Source organism: Zootoca vivipara, chromosome Z, assembly GCF_963506605.1.
Source record: "Zootoca vivipara chromosome Z, rZooViv1.1, whole genome shotgun sequence".
In the NCBI taxonomy this organism is placed as follows: Eukaryota; Metazoa; Chordata; class Lepidosauria; order Squamata; family Lacertidae; genus Zootoca; species Zootoca vivipara.
The window spans coordinates 7884331-7904491 of NC_083294.1; the positions used below are offsets into that span (position 1 = coordinate 7884331).

A 20161-nucleotide genomic window follows, 5' to 3' on the forward strand; every position below is an offset into this window, starting at 1 on the left:
GTTAGCAGCTGCAGGTTAAGAAGGACCTAGTTATCACTGAGGTGGCAAACCTGTGCTCAAGCCATGCAACTTCAGACTGCAGGTGGGGACACACATGATGGAATGCTGCTCCATCTTAAAAAATGAAATCAATCTCCACATTTAGAAAACCAGCATATCAGGGAGCAAGTTAGACAGAAAAGGAAACGGGGAAAGGTGTAGCTCTCAATATGTTGTAGAACTCTTAATTCCCATAATTCTTGATCATTGACCACAGCTTATGCACCCTTGGGCTAAAAAAATAATTGTGGCACTAGTTTTCTAAATGCACGAAATTTTGGTGTGCAGAGACACATTCATCAGGTGAGCTCCTTCACCCCACCTACACTCTGAATAGGCACAGCTCCAGAGCCAGCTCTGCCACTTCAGTGAGAATTTAGCCAAAAAATAGTGAGAACATTCTGGGTACTCACAAGGCACCTCCATTGTTGAGAGAAGCAGAGCTTTTTTGGCGCAGGAAAGCATTGGGGAATACTGAAGGCTGGCTTTGTTCAAGAGCTGCTTTCAACGGGTGGAAAAGGGACACAGTTCCAGTCTGCAAGGTGGAAGGAAGGAAGGAAGGATTATATGCTCTAGTAACAATTCATACAGTGCTGCCACAGAGGTAGAGGTTGGCAGTTGTTCTGGACGGGTTCCTCCTTATCCCTCTGCCTGGCAAATCCCTCAGCAAACAAGCTGTACAAATCTTATCTTTTCACCCTGAGCACCAGTAGAGGGCGAGGCCAGAGGCAAAAGCAGGAGCAACTATTGCAATTTTCTGATGTCTATGCTCTGGTAACCTCTAGATTAGATGTAATTTGTTTTATGTTACCACAAGCCAATAACCATCAGGCCATGGTAAAACTAAGCCACTTCTATTAGCTGATTGTACTGCCCCTACAGGTCAGTGAAGTTTGGTCTCCAGAGTGACATAATGGCAGTGAAGGGTGCAAAAGACTGTTTACCTGTCCAGGTGCTGGATGGGTGGGATCTCGAGTGTTCTTGTTCTGTTTGTAGAAGTCAAATATCATCAAGGCTGCATAGACTTTCCCCACTGTCATGGCTTCGGCTGGACAAAGAAACAAAAAATGAAAAACAAAATAAGAGAAAAAAGATGGGTTAAGCAGAATTGATGAATAGCGAAAGGTGGAGGCAGTGGGAAGGGGAGTCAGTATGAATGGAAATCTTAGATGCTGATGAGCTGGGATGGGTGGGGAGCTATCCTAATTATTTCTTAGACCAAACTCAGATGGCCTGGTACCTATTGTTTAAAATCAAAATGAGGCCACCACAAAATTATTCCCCCCATTTCCAATCTTAAATTTAGTTCTCCACATTTCTGTAGCCATCTGCATTTTCGGGCTGGGCTGGGGGGATGGGACCTCATGAAAATTCATCAGCATTTTAGTGTACAATTTATCCAAATATACAGATTTTTGCAAGCAATTTCCCCCAGTATATTGAATACTAATGTACTACTTTTCAAGCATGCCTTCCCCCAATATATGAATTTTTGTACCCATTGGCTGGGAAACTGCCTTGCAAAATTCAGAGATGTGTAGGAAAGACAATATGGTGTAGTGGTTAGAGTGTCAGACTAGCTTGCCTCACAGGGTTGTTGTGAGGATAAGGTGGGGAGCAGGAGAACCATGGATGTTATCTTGAACTCCTTGGAGGAAAGGTGGGATGTAATAATAAATAAATACAGTCGGGGGGGAGGGTTGGGAGAAGGAGAAGTAGGTCCCCATCTCACTCCTGCCCCCCAAGCACAGGAGTCAATTCAGCGGCACTGCAAAGTAACAGATTGATACCTAGATCAGAGTGGAGGCCCTTGCGCAGTGACCTATTTCCTACTCTCCATATCTTCCCATCTAGTATATAGCAATAAAGTACTGACAACCAGGCCTGGGCCTAAGCCCTTAAAGCACACCAAGAAGAGGAATTCGGGAAGATGTCCCTTTCCCTTGCTTTGCTGAAGCGTTCCCATAGCTTGCCTATCCCTGCTAAAACATTTCTCAGTGTAAATGTTAATGCTTATGACATCAATGTGCTACAAAGGGAAATATGGGACTCACGTTTATGAGGCGGTACTAGCAGATCCAAGGTCTTTGGGGAAAGATTGGGCCAAACTAGCGAGATCTCCTTCCTCAGCTCGATGTCACACTGCAGCTGCAGGATCCCTGCCACGCACGGGCCAAGTGATATAAAGGAAGAAAATGTTTCACTCACAGACCAGGCCTCCAAAGGAAGAGCCATGCTGGACCAGAGCAAAGGCTTATAAAGCAAAATATGCCTTTTCTCGAAGTGTTCAACCAGATGTCACAATGGGAAGCCCACAGGAAGCCCACATGATTCCCAATATCATTATCATCATCATCATCATCATCATCATTTATTCGACCGTTAGTCAGCAAAGATACATTTCTCAGTACAAGATTAAAATATCTAAGACATCTAAAAACAACAACACTAAAATAAAACATGGGCAGCACTAATAAAAGCTATACAGATAAACCCACATCAATGCAGTCGATTTTAATCTTACGACGCTTGAGAGCTAGGAAGAGAAATTTGGCCACCAAGAAAGCTGTTTTCCCAGTGGGATTATTCAACAAATATACAACCTGACTTTCTCTGGATAGAGAGATAGGCATGGGGCTATGAGATATTGCCTTAAATCTACATAGAAAGGGCAACTCAGGAGGATATGTTTGGTGGACTCTACCTCTCCCAAGGCCCAATGGCAAGTTCTCTGGTCATATGGAACTCCCCTGTACCTTCCCCATAATACCGCAGATTCGAGGACGTTCAATCTGGCCACAGTGAGGAGTCTACGGTATTCCACATGGTGGATTTCCGTGAGATAAGGAGCTGGTGTAACCTGATAGATCTGCTCCCCCAAGGAACATCCCTGGTTTCACAAGGGCTATGTCCTTTTGTCTGGCAATATTGCCCAATCTCTGAGAGATCACAGCTCTAGCTTAACTGTATGTCACAGACTCCAAGTAAAGGTGTGACAGTCCGCAATAACTGACATTCAGATATGCCTCTGATACTGGAGGTAATATAGCCAGCCGTTATGACGAGTAGCCATTGATAAAACATATCCTCCATGAATTTGTATAAGCTTCTTTTAAACCCCTCTCGGTTGGTGGCCATCGTGAGATTTTGTGTGAACAAATCCTATAGCTTAACTATTATGTGAAGTACTTCCTTTTGCCTGCCCTGAATCTGCAAGCACTCAGCTTTCTTGGAGGGCCCCAAGGAAAGGCATTATTCCTACTCTGTGGGGAGGGTATTATTATGAGGAAGGCTATTATTCCTACTCTGCAGAAAGCTTGAAAAGGGAACAAGAGGGCATAGTAGAGAATATCTCCTCTTCCATGGAGGGGAAGAAGACTGTGGGCAATGTCAACTCTCCTACTTCTTCTCTGAAGAGAGAAGCCCTTCCAGAATGCACCAAAGAACTGAATCAGATCACTGGTTGATTTAGATCAGTCTGCACTGATTGGTAACAGTTCTACATGTTTCCGATAGGAGGTCTGTCTCTGGAGACATGGAATATTGAACCAGGGACCTTCTACATACAAAGCAGATGTGCTACCACTGCACTTGATGAAGCTAATGCAGGGATATGGAACTTGTGATCCTCCAGATGTTTCTTGACTCAGAGTTCCAATGACCCTAGGCCAACATGGTCAGGGATTCTGGGAAATATAGTCCAACAACATCTGGAGGTCCTGGTCCTAGTAAAATGGAAATTTGCTCAGATATCTTGCTTTAAATCTGAAATTTGCCCATTTCCATACATCAATTTTGAAAATGTATGGGCCAAAGTCTCCATCCCCATTCCCCATTCATTCCTTCCACACAATTATGATCTTTTAAGCCAGCTGCTGTTGTCTCACCTGATGCAAGTTTGATTTCCAGGGCAGTGCGGATCAAGGCCATCAGCGTAGATGTGAAGTGGACGCTCAAGTCATCATTTGAGATTGGCATATTCATCCTTACCAAGCGCTGAGAGACAGACAGGCTTCTATCAATGCTGATTAACTTCTTTCCCCTCCCCAAACCTCATACTTGCCCACCCCATTTTCTAGTACTCATTTTCGTTCCTCCCCAGAGTAAGCTTGATTACCAAGAGCTGACATTCCACATTGCTAAATTTTCATATGCTGACGTAAGGTAACAAGCCCCAGATGGGGAAAATAAATATCCACAATCTCCATAGATTCCAATATTCCAACATCCATTTGACCCCAGAACCCTTATAAGAAGTTGCTGCAGGAACACAGAGCAACATCATGGGAGGGGTGTTTCTAGGACTAAGGTGAAACTGTGAAGCTCCCTTGTTTTTCTGCTATGGGATGCAGCATGCTGGTTAAGTAATTTTGTTATATTTATAGTATTGAAATATGCTTTTGTATATTATGTTTTTGTTTTGTTATGTTATGATGAAGTTGTTTTTGTAGTGTTTGTTTGAAATGCATCCCTGTTTATTGTAAGCTGCTTGGAGCATTGTTTCTTTTTGTGTGTGCAAAGGTAAAGGTAAAGGTAAAGGGACGCCTGGCCATTAGGTCCAGTCATGACCGACTCTGGGGTTGTGTGCTCATCTTGCATTATTGGCTGAGGGCGCCGGCGTATAGCTTCCAGGTCATGTGGCCAGCATGACAAAGCCGCTTCTGGCAAACCAGAGCAGCACACAGAAACGCCGTTTACCTTCCTGCTGTAGCGGTTCCTATTTATCTACTTGCATTTTGATGTGCTTTTGAACTGCTAGGTTGGCAGGAGCTGGGACCAAGCAACGGGAGCTCACCCCGTCACAGGGATTCGAACCGCCAACCTTCTGATCAGCAAGCCCTAGGCTCAGTGGTTTAACCCACAGCGCCACCTGGGTCCCTTGTGTGTGCAAAAGCAGCATACAAATAAAATGAATGAATGAATGAATGCTGAGTTTCACTTACATGTTGGAAACTCTCAGCTATAACCTAAATCTGTCATTCTATACCTTAAAACCATCACACCCTGTATTTCCCTCCATGGACAGGGTGACCAGCTCTTCTTTCTGTGCTTTAGTACTTCAAAAATGTCAGCATGCCAGCATTTAAAAATAATAATCTTTGGCCTAAGAACATAAGGAGGGTCCGGCAGGATCAGGCCAAAGACCCATCTTAGACCAGCTTTCTGCTTTCACAGTGGCCAGCCAGATGCCTCTGGGAAGCCCATAAACAGGACTCTTCCCTGCTTGTGGTTTTACATCAACTTGTATCAAGAGACATACTATCTTAGGGTGGGCCTGGGGTGGGCCTGGGGAAAGAAGAGAAAGTTCAGTTGCATTAATGGAACGAGGGCAGGCATCAGATACCACTCCCCCCAACACAGATCTAATTTGCCACCCACTTTTTTGCTGTCGTCAGCACAGAAAATGTTAGCAGCAGAATCCTACCTTCTTCAATGCAGCCCCATGGTCCAAACTTACTCAGACAGTCCCACTGAATCCATTGCAGTGAGTGACAGGGGAAAAGAAAGGGGAAAAGATGCTTGGAAGTGAAAGAAAAGTGTGTGTGTTTGTGCATGTGTGTGTGTGTGTGTGTGTGTGTGTGTTTCTCTCAGGAGAGCTGTATCCTAATCCAGTTGGGGGGCTTGGAAATGAGCATCAATCAGCCAGAAGGAAGCCTATACCCACCCCTAAACCTCAGAAGACCTGGTTTTTGTGTTGTTAGTAATCTGAGGTTGTTATTCAGATCCAAGCAACTCCTGCCTGTGGATTTATCTACATTTACTTTTTGCCCTGCTCTTTCCAGGCAAAGGTTTGTGCTTTAAAGCTCTGGGTCCAAGCACTCATTTTATTTGCCCCAGAGCTTTCCTCACAAAAAACCCAGTCTTTAAAGCTGAAGTGCAACAAATAGAATTTAGGGTTTTCTGCAGATTGTTGCTTGGACATGGAGCTTAAAAGTGGGGACCATGCCTGGAAAGTACAGAGGAAAGTTAAGTGTGAATAAGCCCTGTGAGAATGAGGAACTGCTGCATGGCTCACCCCATTGCCAGATTTTGTTTCTTATGGTAACTCACAAAAAGGAATGAAAGATTTGATCTAGGGAATCTTCTGCAACAGCTTTCTCTCTGTGTGTGATCAGAGCATTTCTTAGATGGTTAAGATGGCAATTAATGGAGCCCTAAACCTATAGCTGAAGTAGAAGCTGATTTGCTTACATGTTGGGCTTTGGAAGGCAAGCAGGACAGAGGCTAACAAGTCAAATGTGTGTCTGCATAGGGAAAGCCTATTCATATTTATTACAATTAAAAAAAAAAGGTTGGTTCTCAGAAGGGAAGCTTCTTAAGTGCTCACTGTACATGTTTCCTCCCTGGAGTTTTCTCATCCATCCTTTATGACAGAGGAAGGAAATCATTAAGAGTGCAACCAAACCGCACTCGAGAGAGAAAGCTTTGTTCCAGTTAATGTTGTGAACAAGGGTCAAACACTGAGTTTCTCTGCCTTAGGGCACTTTCAATTAAATGTGCATAAACTACTTGAAAGGGGTGGGGAAACATCCAGATCTGTTCTCTCAAACCACACAAGACAAGAAATCTGGTTACACCTGCTAGCATCTTGTGGCTTAAAACCTGTGGCTCTCCCAATGTTTCATTGGGCTCCATCTCCCATCATTCCTAAGCACTGGCCATGCTAACTGGGGCTGATGAGAACTGAGAGACCAACAATATCCAGAGGGTTGCATGTTACCCATCTCTGCCATAAAATCAGGTAAGCCACAAGGTCTGGTGTGAAATATTCCACCCCTTTCTCTGTCTGTTCAGCTTTTATTAAGAGTAAGTTAAAGGTAAAGGGGCCCCTGACCATTAGGTCCAGTCGTGACCGACTCTGGGGTTGCGCGCTCATCTCACATTATTGGCCGAGGGAGCCGGCGTATAGCTTCCAGGTCATGTGGCCAGCATGACAAAGCCGCTTCTGGCAAACCAGAGCAGCACACGGAAACGCCGTTTACCTTCCCGCTGTAGCGGTTCCTATTTATCTACTTGCACTTTGACGTGCTTTCAAACCACCAGGTGGGCAGGAGCTGGGACCGAGCAAAGGGAGCTCACCCCGTTGCAGGGATTCGAACCGCTGACCTTCTGATCAGCAAGCCCTAGACCCTGTGGTTTAACCCACAGCACCACCTGGGTCCCTTAAGAGTAAGTTACCACCCTCTTACTGAAGATATAAGGAGAAGTGTGCAGGCAATAGTTTACCAAATTGATCACCAATAAACTTCTCACAACAGTTCAAGGTTCCAGGTAAATGAAGGACAGTCTAACTCCCCCATTTTCCACTTTATATTTCCTCTCACTCCACATTCCATGACCACTGAGGAATTTCAGTCATCATTGGGCTTGTGCTTGATGGTGGTGTTTGCAGATGTGCCGTCTTAGGATGTTTTCCTTTATTTCTCCTTTACTTCTGAAAGCCTTAGGGTTCCTCAAGCATGCTGATATCTCCACCATTGTTCCTCAGTGACCCCATTTTAGCTTGGGTGAACATGTAAATTGCAGAAATCTTGCTCCTGTTTCTGATGGGATTCTCCAACATCCCTACCCCAGAGAACCCTTTTCATGCCTTTAACTGTACACATGGATGTTGAGTGGAGCATGTGGCATAAGCCCACCCTCTTCTTGATGCAGTCAATGCAGATTCTAATTTTAAAAACGGAACTATGCTGCGGTGAGAAAGAGCACCCCCTTTGGGAAGCCCCAGCACATCTCTGGGATGCAGCTCTCCTGTTATCAACCATAGAACAAAGCTGTAAAGATATTCCCACATGCACACCAAGGCAAGCAAGATAAAGTGTCATGCATGACGACTCTGCAGGGATTGGCCCTTGCCAGATGTAGGGAGAACATTCAAGCACAGAGAGGGATGGGGCAACAGAAGGAGGTATAAAGGGGGAGGTTGTAGCTCTTAAGAAGGTCCTAGAAGAGAAAAGACCACCTAGGCATAGGAATTTGGTTGCTACAGAAAAAGATAGGGAGGAACCAGGATGGGGGGAGAAAAAAGTCTGGATTTCAGCGTACTGTACTAGGTTTTACTCGGCACAGACCCATTGAAATTTATAAATTAGCCATGTTTGTTCATTTCAATTGGTGTACTCTGTGTAAGGCTAACACTGACTATAAACTTCTGTGCTTGCTATCAAGGGATGGCTATTTGCACCTGCCTCAGTTCACCCTCCAGCCCTGACAGCCTTTATAACCCACAGAAATCTGGGCCAAGGTGTATATGATGGGTAGGGTACTGGTAGGTGCTATTGTTATTAGCTTTGGGCCTACTTTTGGATCCAAAGTCTTGGGTATTTCTACTTGAACTTTTAGTGAGATTTATCCTTGCTTTATGCTCACTTAATGCAGGCTAAATGCATTGATCTTGTGTATTATTTTGCAGTGCTATATTTTTTAAAATTATGTTCATTATGGTACTACTGTATTTTGACAGGGTTGTGTTTTTTTTTTAAGTGAACCACTTTTGAGCACAGTTGTATCCTTTTGACTCCACAGGCCAGATTTTTATCCAAATTAATCTTGTAGGACAAAATTGACAGGGGGGTATGGCTACCCACCTGTCAGTCATCTGATGTCACAATGATGTTAGTTGATCAGGCACTTTGAATGAACACTGTGTAGTGCTTTAAGGTGCCTGAGGCTTCAGTATTACTACCAATCAGCTGATGAGCAGGACAGCTGAACTCTACTTTCTGCAAGTATCCGCTGCACGTGTTCTATTGGGACCTTGCTCATTCAGCTGATTCAGTAGGGTTTCAGATCTGGCCCATGGAACCATTTTCCCCAGACTCCGCCTGCTGACAGTGACATGACTGCCAATGCACAGCCAGAAGCCTTACAGGGCTCTGAGCTTTCAAGGCCTTTAACATTACTCTGCTCCTCATAGTGTTGTGGCCCCAGGGTCTAACAATAACTCAGAAGAGGATGAGGTCTAGGCTGCTCTACGTAGGTGCTGTTTTCTGCCATTGCCCTCCTGCAGCATCTCCATCTTCCCAATCTCTCAGAAGCCAATGGATGCAAAATTGGGCAAGGGATGATTAAAAAAGAGTCAGCTTCCCCTAGGGAAGCAGGACAAAGTGCAATTGACAGCCTACATAAGCTTTAGCTCTCTGCTGAGACAACGTCCTGCTATAGCTACAATACAGGCAGTGGTGCCCTTTGGGATCTGTCCATGGTCCTGAATTCACTGATGTCTGTTAAAAATTCACTAAGGTTTTGCCTCTTGACCTGAGTGTGTCTCCCAGAAGAAATTCAGCTTTCACTGCACCTGCTTCCCCTGTGAGCCTAAAGCAGGCACCCCCAAACTGCAGCCCTCCAGATGTTTTGGCCTACAACTCCCATGATCCCTAGCTAGGAGGACCAGTGGTCAGGGATGATGGGATTTGTAGTCCAAAAATTTGGAGGGCCGAAGTTTGGGGATGCTTGGCCTAAAGCCCTGAACAGGGTACAGGGTTTGTGAACCTATCAATGGTGTGATGAACTTAGATAGTGGCCATGGTAAGAAGGAGTTACTGAATGAATGCAACTGAACCTTGCTTATCCTGGGTTCATCAATGTAAATTCATCTGTGTCATGCTTGCCTTCTCATTGAATTCTTGACTGCAACATTGAGAGGCAAAAACTATCATACAACTGAGCACAATCCACTTTCTGATTGATTAAAATCTTATCTGGAGCAAATTAAAATGCATTAGTGAGTTCACTGAGCTCAAGAAAGCCAATGATGCTATAGCATTTATTCCTTAAGAGTGTATTTAAAGAAGCTTTTACAATGTCACCTATGTTTAATTTACTCTCTCCTTCAGAACCACCTCTTCTAATTAGCTGGGAGTTAATTAAGTTAAAACTCTACACTGATCCTTATTCAGAAATGTAAAATATTGGTCAGTCTCTTAAAATAGAATGCTGTGTCATATATCTCTAAAGCTTCTATTCATCTTGGTTTATTATATAATTTCATTCAGACTTGCATAAATTTATTTTATATTAATATTTGGTAAAAGAGGGGCAATTGTAATTATTATTATTTTAAAACTGTATACTGCCCTATACCTGCAGGTATCAGGGTGGTTCACAACATAAAAACACAATATAAAAACACAAAATACATAATAAAAACAAAAACAAAATAAAAATAACAACCCAGTAATCCAACACATTTTAAAATGGCATTGGATGTCAATCAGCCAGAGGCTTGGTCAAAGATGGACTTTGGAATTTTAAGTTTGTTTTTGTTGCATATAGTTGTATTTGGACTTGAGTTAAGTTCTATTTGTGTAACCTTGTGTTACTTCCATAATGTTAACCTTTTGTTATGTGATGGTCTGATGACTAAATACAAATAAACAAACCTGATCTGATCTGAATAGACTCTTGCAGAAAGCCAATGCAAAAGTATGCAGCTGTTTTGTTAACATGGGAATCTCTTACTCTGCTTTCACTAGAACAAAGGTGAATCACTGTTTCTGTAGTTACAGGAGGATTGTTTTACATCCATACTCTCCAGGAACAAATTTTCTCTGCAGGAGTTAATTTCCCTTCTACAAAGAGGATCATGTTCATTTAAGACAAAGATCCTCTTCTGTTAGGACTTAGGTCCCAGGGGAAGCGGTAGCAATTAGCATAGTTTATTCCAGTCAATTCAGGACCCTGGGCAGCTCCCAGTAGGCTTTCCTAGATGAGCTGTAGAATATGTTGTCCCAGCAAAGGGCCAGACATCTGAAGGTTTAAGAAGGTTTGCAGCACTTTTCTTTCTAGTGACGCCACCCCCTGCAAGAACTATCTACAATCCTTAAAGGATTTGTAGCTGAATCTTCAGTTCCATGCACCTGCGTGTTTGAGGAGCTGGAGAAGCTGCAGGGATGTCACTCCCATAGTCTGATGGGTGAACCACATCCTCAGGCAGGTACAATGTACAATGGGTATACCAGGGTTGAACACATTAATACAGAAAGTAGTGCCATGGAAAATCAGTTTTCAACCTACATAGCAGGGGTAGATGATCAAGTAATCTCCAGGTGTTTTGGACTACAACTCCAGAGACTGTGCTGTCTTGGGCTAATGGAAATGGTAGCCCAACACACTTGGAGGACACAGCTTGTCTATCCGTGCATTACAGAGGCAGTGCATTCTGAAGTAGTACAGTCCGTAGTACAGTCCTAGGAGAACTGTATCACATGCTTTTTCTGAAGAAACATGTTGGCTTTCAGTGAGCACAGAGCTGGAGTCAATGCGCCCTAATGATTTGTTAAGTCTAAGCACATGTTGTCATGAAGACAGCCTTGACAAGGGAATTATTGGTCTCTTACTTGATGCAAACAGAAAAGGAAGGGGTCAGGTAGAATCCAAAAAATGAACCAGGATATAAATATATTTATGGACAGGTAGAAACTCAGCTAGCTAGAAAGGTGTAATGGGCACCACAGCTGTAATGACTTAGTCAGAGATGCGGAATGTTTCAAACTAGAACAGGGGTGTCAAACTCAAATGGATTGAAATGGCTTCATTTCTTAACCCACAGACTCACCCATAAATCCCCCTTCTCATAAAATATTAAATTTACATTCTCTCTCTCTCCTTGCCATCTTGCATAAGAGGTCTCTTCCAGGTCTCTTAAAGGGAAGGTGACAGATTGATAGGAGAACACTGAGTCAAACCATGGGAACATAGGAAGCTGCCTTGTACTCAGTGAGACCACTGGTTCAAATAACTCATTTGTCTACACTGAACTGGTAGCTACTCTCTAGAGTTTCAAGCTTGGAGTCTCTCCCAACCCTACTTGGAGACACAGAGGATTGAACATGGGGCTTTCTGCATGCAAGGCAAATGCACTAACATTGGTCCATCTAGCTCAGAATTTTCTACTCTGATTGGCAATGGGTCTCCAGAATTTCAGATGGGGGTCTGTCTCAAACCTACCTGGTGGTGCCAGGGAGTGAACCTGGTATGTTCTGTATTGAAGAGAGATACCCTACCAATAAGCTATGGCCCCTCCACCAGTAACTCTTTGGTGGGGCATGAGCCCCTTTTAAATGTTCAGGCTTCAAGCACTTGGATTTGAGTACACAAACTCTCCTAAGCCCCTACCTGAACTCTGTATGCCTATGGTGGCACTTAGAATCTGCCTGCTGCTTGAAGCCAAAGGACCAAGTAGGAGTTCCAGTTATAGGACCCTGTGGGCTCCACATTTCTGAAAGCCGTGTGATGGCAGTGGAACTTGCCCAATTAAGGCGAGTGGGGCAGTGCAAGGGCACCTATCTGCCCTTGTAGTTTTGCCCTTGTAGAATTCAGCAAAGAGGAGGATGGGGGAAAGGCCACAATTAGTTGGCTATGCCTATTATTGACTCTGGCTCCATCAGCTATCTTCTCTGACTCCACCTGCCATTGATCTCACTGCCTTCCACTCTACCAGTCCCAATTAGCACCAGCCTCTGCTGCCGGTGTGTTTCCCGTCCCAGTAGCCTCTTTGTTGTACAGCTGCTATGGGCTGGGCCATGTGTTGGACACCCCTGAACTAGGGAGATTATGAAGCATCTGAAATAGCTTAGAAGACACCACAAATACTACAGGAAATGGAGGCAGTTCAGCCTTAGCAACAACAGAACAGATGGCACTGGTTGTCTGGTCTAACCTTATAGGCAACGCGAGCTGGGCATTTCTTTCCCAGTCCAAGTGGTGGGGACATGTGTCTCAGCATCTCATACATGTCCGTGTAACTGATACGCCCACTTGGAACCAGAGAGATAGAAAGAGAGGGGGAGAGAGAGAAAGAAGCAGAAGCCAGAAGATGGGGAGGGATCACAGGTGGGGGAAGAACCAAGTTAGAGCCAAGTGTCAAAACAGAGGGGAGGGGGACCAGGGATGAAGTGGAAAGCAGACAAGAGAGCAAGAGAGAAGGAGAGAGATCTGATTAATTAGATTGTTTTCAGGGAGTAGAAACAAAACAAAGGGAGGTTAATAACAAAGAGGAGGGTTAAAACAGATGGTTTCTTTTCCAATTTCATCTCTTTGAGCTGGGGTAGCCAACCTGGTGCCCTCTAGCCATTGCCAGACTACAGCTGCCATCAGCTGCAGCCAGCATGGCCAATAGGTAGGAACAATGGGAGTTGGGAGTCCAGCATCAACTGGAGAGCACCACTTTGGCTATCCCTGTCATTGAGCACCTCTCTTTCCATGTGCTCATCGTCTTCTCTTTTTCTTTTTTCTTTAAAAAAAAGAGAGGTTCAAATCCCTGCGGTAGCAGTACAGAATGATTGAGTGTGGACAAAAGCAGGTGGGAAGGAAAGAGGTTTGAAACCATGGGTTTGGGGGGGGAGCATTCCCATATATTCTCAAACAAGTGGTTGTGCAGGTGTCAAGGGGCTGTACTTATCATGCCGAGGAGAAGCGATACAGAGCATTATGGGACAGTCAGACATGGCTTTAATAAAATGGTTCTCCTTTCCTGGGGCAGGCTTTTGTTGCTTAGATTGGAAGCGATGCTAATAATGGGTAAAATGGAGGCAAAAATAAGGAAGGTCTCCACTTTCAATAACAAAAGGCTGGCATCAGACTTCAGAGGGCCCTTGGCTTAGTGACAACAATGCCCCCACCTCCCAATGTCCCTGCCAACCAAGGTAGGGACCAGCACTGCTTGTGCCACATGCTTCCTCGGCCAGCACATCTTGGGCAACAGCTGCACTCCTCACCTTCCACTGGATCCCCAGACTTTTTTCAGTCCCGTCTAGACTATAGAGCCATGAAACAGATTTCAGAGACTGATAGGCCACAACATTACGTTTGGGGACACATAAATGGACAAGCAGCCTGCTTGGAGAACTCGGATTGCCTTTTGTACAAAAGCAACTCTGTCACCCATCACTGAAAAACATTTAGGGCCCTAGCAGGGAGGGTGGTGAATGGTTGGGTTGAGCTGGTGAGGGACCCAGCGGAGGGACCCTCAGTCAGTGCCTGACCTAGCTTACCCCTGGCACCAGGTCTGTACTTCCATGTCAGCAGCTGTGGTCGGACCAAGGCAGAATAGGGTGGTACTATGGCTTCCCTTGACCTGGACACTATACTTCTGTTGATGCGGCCTAGAATAGCATTAGCTTTTTTCGCTGCTGCATCACACTGCTGTCTCATGTTAAACTTGTGGTCCACCAAGACCCCTAGATTCTTTTCACAAGTACTGCTAGTAAACCAGGTGTCCCCTATCTCATATTTGTGCATATGGTTATTCCTGCCTCGGTACTGACCCATACCTTGGTCCCTATTGAAATTCATTTTGTTACTTTTGGCCCTCGAATCTGTTAAGGTCATCTTGAACCCACATTCTATTTGCTAGCCCAGCCTGGCACCATCTGTAAATTTGGTGAGCACCTCCTCAATCAATTAACTCAAAACTTTTGGAATAGGGTAGCCTGCCCCCAACTCCTCCCACCCCTGTTCTGGAGAAGGGAACCTTTTCAAAGCTGACTGTCTCATAAAGCTGCCCATGTCTAGGCAGGTGTGCATCATTGTGTGTGAGGAGGGATGCTAGATGGGAAAGGGTAAGATCAAAGGAAGGGGGTGGGGGCTTGTCAATCATTCTTGTTCAGGCAAAGGGGTTAGTTCAGTCCAGTTTATTCTTCTTTTTCTTTGCCTTTGTAATTCAAGTTTGTTTATTTGTTTGTTTGTTTTAATCAAATTAAATTAAAGGTTCAAATTCAAGGCAAACAAATAGAGGAGAAATATACTGGAAGGGTTCCCCCCCGCTGAAATGCCAAACCTTGTATGCCACCCTGTGAGGGCATTTCCTTCCTAAGCCCAGAGGTGGAGCAATAGCTCGCAACAAACTGTACATCTCCTTATAATGTATCCGGCAACTGGAAAGGAAAAAAAATCATGAGTTATGACCAAAAAAAGGGGGGGGGAATACATGGAAGAAAGATGGCTCCATTCCGGAGCCTCCTGACGTCAACCCTCCTCCCTAAAAACATAAAAAAATAGAAGAAAGAATGGGAGAGTCGTGTTCAATTTCAGAGTCTCCAGATTTCCTTTACAACTAGCTGTGGAGGGAAATATTTCAGCAGCAGTGGAAGATAGACATAGGACTGCACGATGACATCCACTCAGAAACAGCCCTATTGAATTCATCCAATCCCTAGAAGAATTTTAAAAACATCCTCAGTTGTAAATTAATTATTAAAACAATAAGGGGAAACGTGTTTTTTTTTTAAATGAATACAAAAAAGGCGTGCTGGAACAGAGCAAGCTGCCTTGTACTGAGTCAGGCCACTGGTCCATCTTGCTGAGTGTTGCCTACTCTGACTGGCAGCGGCTCTCCAGGATTGCAGATAGGGATCACTCCCAGCCCTACCTAGAGATGTCAGGGGTGGAACCCAGCTTCTTCTGCAAGCTAAGCCAAATGCACTACTACTGAGCAATGGCCCTTCAAACTGCCTGAGGCACAGGAAAGAGTCGATAATGACAGGTAAATCAGGGACAGTGGCTTTGTTTTCCATGCCTGCAAGTTTTGCAGTTCACTTCCATGATGGCTGTGTTCTGCCTCCACTGTAAGGAGCAGTTTGCTTCTGAATGCCTGCTGTTGGGAATCAAAAGGGTGGTGTTGCACTCATGTTCTAGTTTGGGGCTTCTTATTTGGGCACCTGGTGGGCCCACAATGACGGACAAGATCAGCCAGGCTAATCTGGTGTTCTTAAGGCTTAAAGCAGCTATCAAAACATGAAAAGGGAGTGATGTGAATGTTAGGGAAGTGCAAAAAAATAGTGTCCCTGAGTTGTCAAAAAACTGGCTTGCTAGGATAGAGGTGGGGAACCTCTGACCCTTAAAAAAAAAAGGACTACAATTCCCATCAACCTCACCCAGCACGGCTAATGATCTGAGATGGTAGGAGTTGAAGTTTGGCAACATCTGTGGGTTCCCCATCTCTACTGCAACAAATTGTAGTGAAGACTAACATTCAGAAGGTGGCATCCAGCAGGGCTCATATTACATTCTTGTGAAGCTGGAAAGTAACTGTCATAAGCAAGAGCAACTCTTGGAATCACAGCAGCAAGGATTCGGATGGGGTCTTTGGGGTCATCTAGTTCACGCTGCCTGCTCAATAATGCAGGATCTGCAATGCAGGGTGAAGCTGTATTAACCCTGACAGACCCAGCCTCTGCTGAACCTCTGTCTCATGCATGGGACTATTTTGGTATGTCTGTTGCTGTTTGGTTATATAACAGTTGCACTCCGACCCTGAAGACTGGAAATAAAAGGAATAATGTGATATCTCTGGACTGTACCACTGCATTGTACAGGTGGGAGTTCATATGGCGGCGTGCATATCAGGGTAATGGTTATGCTATAATCCGTCATCCTGGTATCTACAGTTTTCTACGTGGAAGGATGTGTGTGTGTGTGTGTGTGTGTGTGTGTGTGTGTGCACATGCCCATGCAGCCAGGTGAGCTTCTACCTCCAATTTGAAATGGTATAGTCCAAGCACAGAACTCTTATGATTCCAAGGGTTGTTTGGGGGAGGCAGTGTAGTTTGAAATCTGTTTATAATTATCCTCATATGATACTGTCCTGCGTGGAAATGAACTGCAAAACACCCAATAATGGGAGCATACGGTTATATCCAATGCTGGCCCTACCCACTGACATTAATAAACTTGACTAGCTTAGGTCTATTAATTTCAATGGATCTACTCATTTAAAATTCACCTAGTGGATTTTATACAATGCTAGTCCGACTCAGAGTAGACCCACTGAAATAAACAAACCTAAGTGGCCCTTGCCCACTAATTTCAGTGGGCCTATTGAGTACAATCAACATTGGCTACAACTGATAATCATTCCATCTGTGGATTGGGTTATCACCTGAGAGATGGGCAACTTCTCATGCCAGTTCAATAACCATCCCAATTCACTTGGCAGCTGAGAAGATAATCAACATGCATTTCTTTTATTTTTTTAAAGAAGGGAGGGGGAATATATCCTTTAATATGAGTCATCTCCAACCTGGTGCCCTCCAGAGGTTTTGGTCTATTCCCATTGGCCACAGTCAGCATGACTGTCAGTTGGGGATGATGAAAGTTATCATTCAGAAATTCTGGAAGGTGCCCAGTAATATTCTGAAAGGGGAGGGGAGGGAGGGAGAAGCAGAGGGGGAGGGAGGGAGGGAGAGAACCCAAGTAATAGCCTTATATTCTTCGCAGAACAGAACAAGTTCAAATACAGTTCTTTTAAGTTCAGAAACTAACACCGGAAGATGGCATTATTAAAATATCAAAATGTTATTAGATCAACCCACTTCACATAGAAAACATTTAAAGTAGAGGCAAAAAGGCATTTCATCACATTTCTAGTAATCATAAGCATCTTTCCCAAACATCATTAGCTTGATTTCTCTTTGTTTTATTTCTTAAGTTTCTTTCCACATCAGCAGAAAGGAAGTTTGTGGATCTATGCATTGCTGTTATTCTCCCAGGTCCCATAAAATTGACTTCCAATATCTACTTACCTCTCCATTGATTTCCACCTGTGAGTGGAGTCAGACAACCATATTATTCATGTGATCATTGCAAGTAGTGCAGCCTTGCAATTAGCAACTCACCTGGGAGATTACCTGGAATTCTATCCAGAGGGAGTGAGCAGGCTGGTGGAGGAAGGAGAGACTGCCTTGACCCCTGCTTGCCAATCTCATTGGCTGCTATGCTGGACCCAGAGGAAGTGGTAAGTACCCTCCCACACTGAGCAATCTTCCTTTCCTCCATCAGTCTACTTGGTAGAAGACACATTCTGGCTACCAGGGAGGGGACTTCTGGGTAGTGGCATTGAAGTCTACGAGCCTCTTAGATAGGGATGGACTTACTGGTCAATTTAAGTTTTCCTCTCATGTTTCTAATTTAAATTTGTTCTGCATTTCTGCAGCATCTATCAATTATTTAGTTCTATTTTATTTTAAATCCTCTGGAATTACATCAGCATTATAGTGCTAATTTCTTACAAAACTCATTTTTGTCTGCAATTTCAACTACTACATGCATTTTTGCAAGTCATGTTCCCTAACATAATGCATATTGTATGTTTTATTCACCAATATATGCATTTTCATGCACACTTCCCCATAATATGTATGTTTTTGTAACACGTTGTTTGGTTGGGAAACTGCATTGCAAAATTCAGAGTGCAATTTTGGAAGAAGAGGTGTTTTGGTTCACGTGTTGCTTCAAGAGCTGCAAATTTGGTAGTTTCTTATGAAGATACAAATAAAATTGAATTCCTCCCCCAGCCCTATTATTAGGCTTAAAATAATTATGCTGACTTGTAACTTTTGGGGCTTGATTTACAAGACTAAATTAGCAGGCAACGAGTTTGTTGCATTTTAAATATTTCATTGCATCAATATTCACATTGGCATAGGTCAAGTTATCATCAGTACTCAAATTATTGGGGTAGGGAGACAGAGATGCCCTTAATGAAATCCACAAACTAATCTGCTGGTTCCTTCGTCTTCAGTCCTACCCACTGCATGCCCTCTAAGATGGTTAGTTAAGGCAGCCTTTTTTTAAAAAAAGGATCATAGGAAGAACCCTAATGGAACAAAGCAGCAGAGCATGTAGTCCCTCATTCTGTTCTCACAGTGACCCAATGGGAACCCCACCAACAGCATCTAATTGCAACAGTGCTCGTCCTATTTGCATATGGTATTCAGAAGCATTAAAAGAGTATTATTCCCTCTGCTCATCCTCCCCCCATAATTTGAGCACTTCTTTCAATCTCTGAAAATGTCGATGGGAGAGGACTGAGGGGGTGAGATGATTAATGGGTGAACTCGAACTGCACAGATTACCCTAATGTGCGAGAATAGATTATATATTTATCAAAAATGCTGCTGTGATTACTAATACTCAGCATGGGTTTCTCAAAAATAAGTCATGCCCGACCAAACTCATTTCTTTTTTTTTTTGATGAAATTACAAGCTTGGTGGATCAAGGGAATCTGTGGACATAGTGCATCTTGATTTCAGTAAGACATTTGACAAGGTCCCTCATGATAGTCTTGAAAGGAAGCTGGTAAAATGAGGTTAGGTGGATTTGTAGTTGGTTGACAGACTGAACCCAAAAGTACTCATTAATGGTTCCTTGTCATCCTGGGGAAAAGTGACAAGTGGGGTGCTGCAGGGTTCTGACCTGGGCCTGTTGTTGTTTAACATCTTTATAAATATAGGTAGGTAGCCGTGTTGGTCTGCCGTAGTCGAAACAAAATAAAAAAAGTTCCTTCCAGTAGCGCCTTAGAGACCAAGTAAGTTTGTCATTGGTATGAGCTTTCGTGTGCATGCACACTTCTTCAGATACACATGTACATGAAAGCTCATACCTACGACCAACTTTGTTGGTCTCTAAGGTGCTACTGGAAGGAATCTTTATAAATGACTTGATGAAGGAATTAAGGAGATGCTCATCAATTTTGCCGATGACAGCAAACTGGGAGCAGTAGTTAATGCCACAGAAGGCAAAATCAGAGTTCAAAATGATCTTAATGGATTGGAGAACTGGGCGCAAGCTAACAAAATGAATTTCAGTACAGACAAAGATGAGGTTCTGCACTTAGGCAAGAAGAACCAGATGCACAAATATAGGATAGGGGACATCTTGCTTACTAGCAGTACATGTGAAAAGTATCTAGGGGTCTTGGTGGACCACAAGCTAAGCATGAGTCAACAGTGTGATGCAGTGGCAAAATAAATAAATAAATAAATAAATAAATAAATAAATAAATAAATAAATAAATAAATAATGCTAACACTATTCTAGGCTGCATCAACAGAAGTATGGTGTCCAGATCAAGGGAAGTAATAGTACCACTTTGTTCAACCTTGGTGAGACAGCACTGTGTGGAATACTGTGTCCAGCTTTGGGCACCACAATTTAGGAAGGATGTTGACAAGGCTAGAATGTGTGCAGAGGAGGGCAACCAAGATGATCAAGGGTCTAGAAGCCTAACCTTATGAAGAACAGTTGAAGGAGCTGGGTATGTTTAGCCTGGAAAAGAGGAGACTGGGAGGAGATATTATAGGCATCTTCAAATATTAAGGGCTGTCACATGGAAGAGGGAAC

General features: G+C 43.7%; 1 protein-coding gene across 1 annotated transcript in view; it reads right to left on the reverse strand.

Annotated features, from left to right (window-relative positions):
* The window catches only part of CACNA1B (calcium voltage-gated channel subunit alpha1 B), a 317851-nt gene that overhangs the window by 13925 nt on the left and 283765 nt on the right, over positions 1–20161 (reverse strand). Inside the window, exons 38-46 of the mRNA XM_060270557.1 lie at positions 17562–17579; positions 17060–17172; positions 14892–14915; positions 13682–13797; positions 12701–12975; positions 3927–4035; positions 2094–2198; positions 984–1087; positions 453–574 (exon numbers count right to left, since the gene is read on the reverse strand). Coding sequence (XP_060126540.1) covers positions 453–574; positions 984–1087; positions 2094–2198; positions 3927–4035; positions 12701–12975; positions 13682–13797; positions 14892–14915; positions 17060–17172; positions 17562–17579 — 986 coding nt within the window. The remainder of the gene's footprint in view (positions 1–452; positions 575–983; positions 1088–2093; positions 2199–3926; positions 4036–12700; positions 12976–13681; positions 13798–14891; positions 14916–17059; positions 17173–17561; positions 17580–20161) is intronic.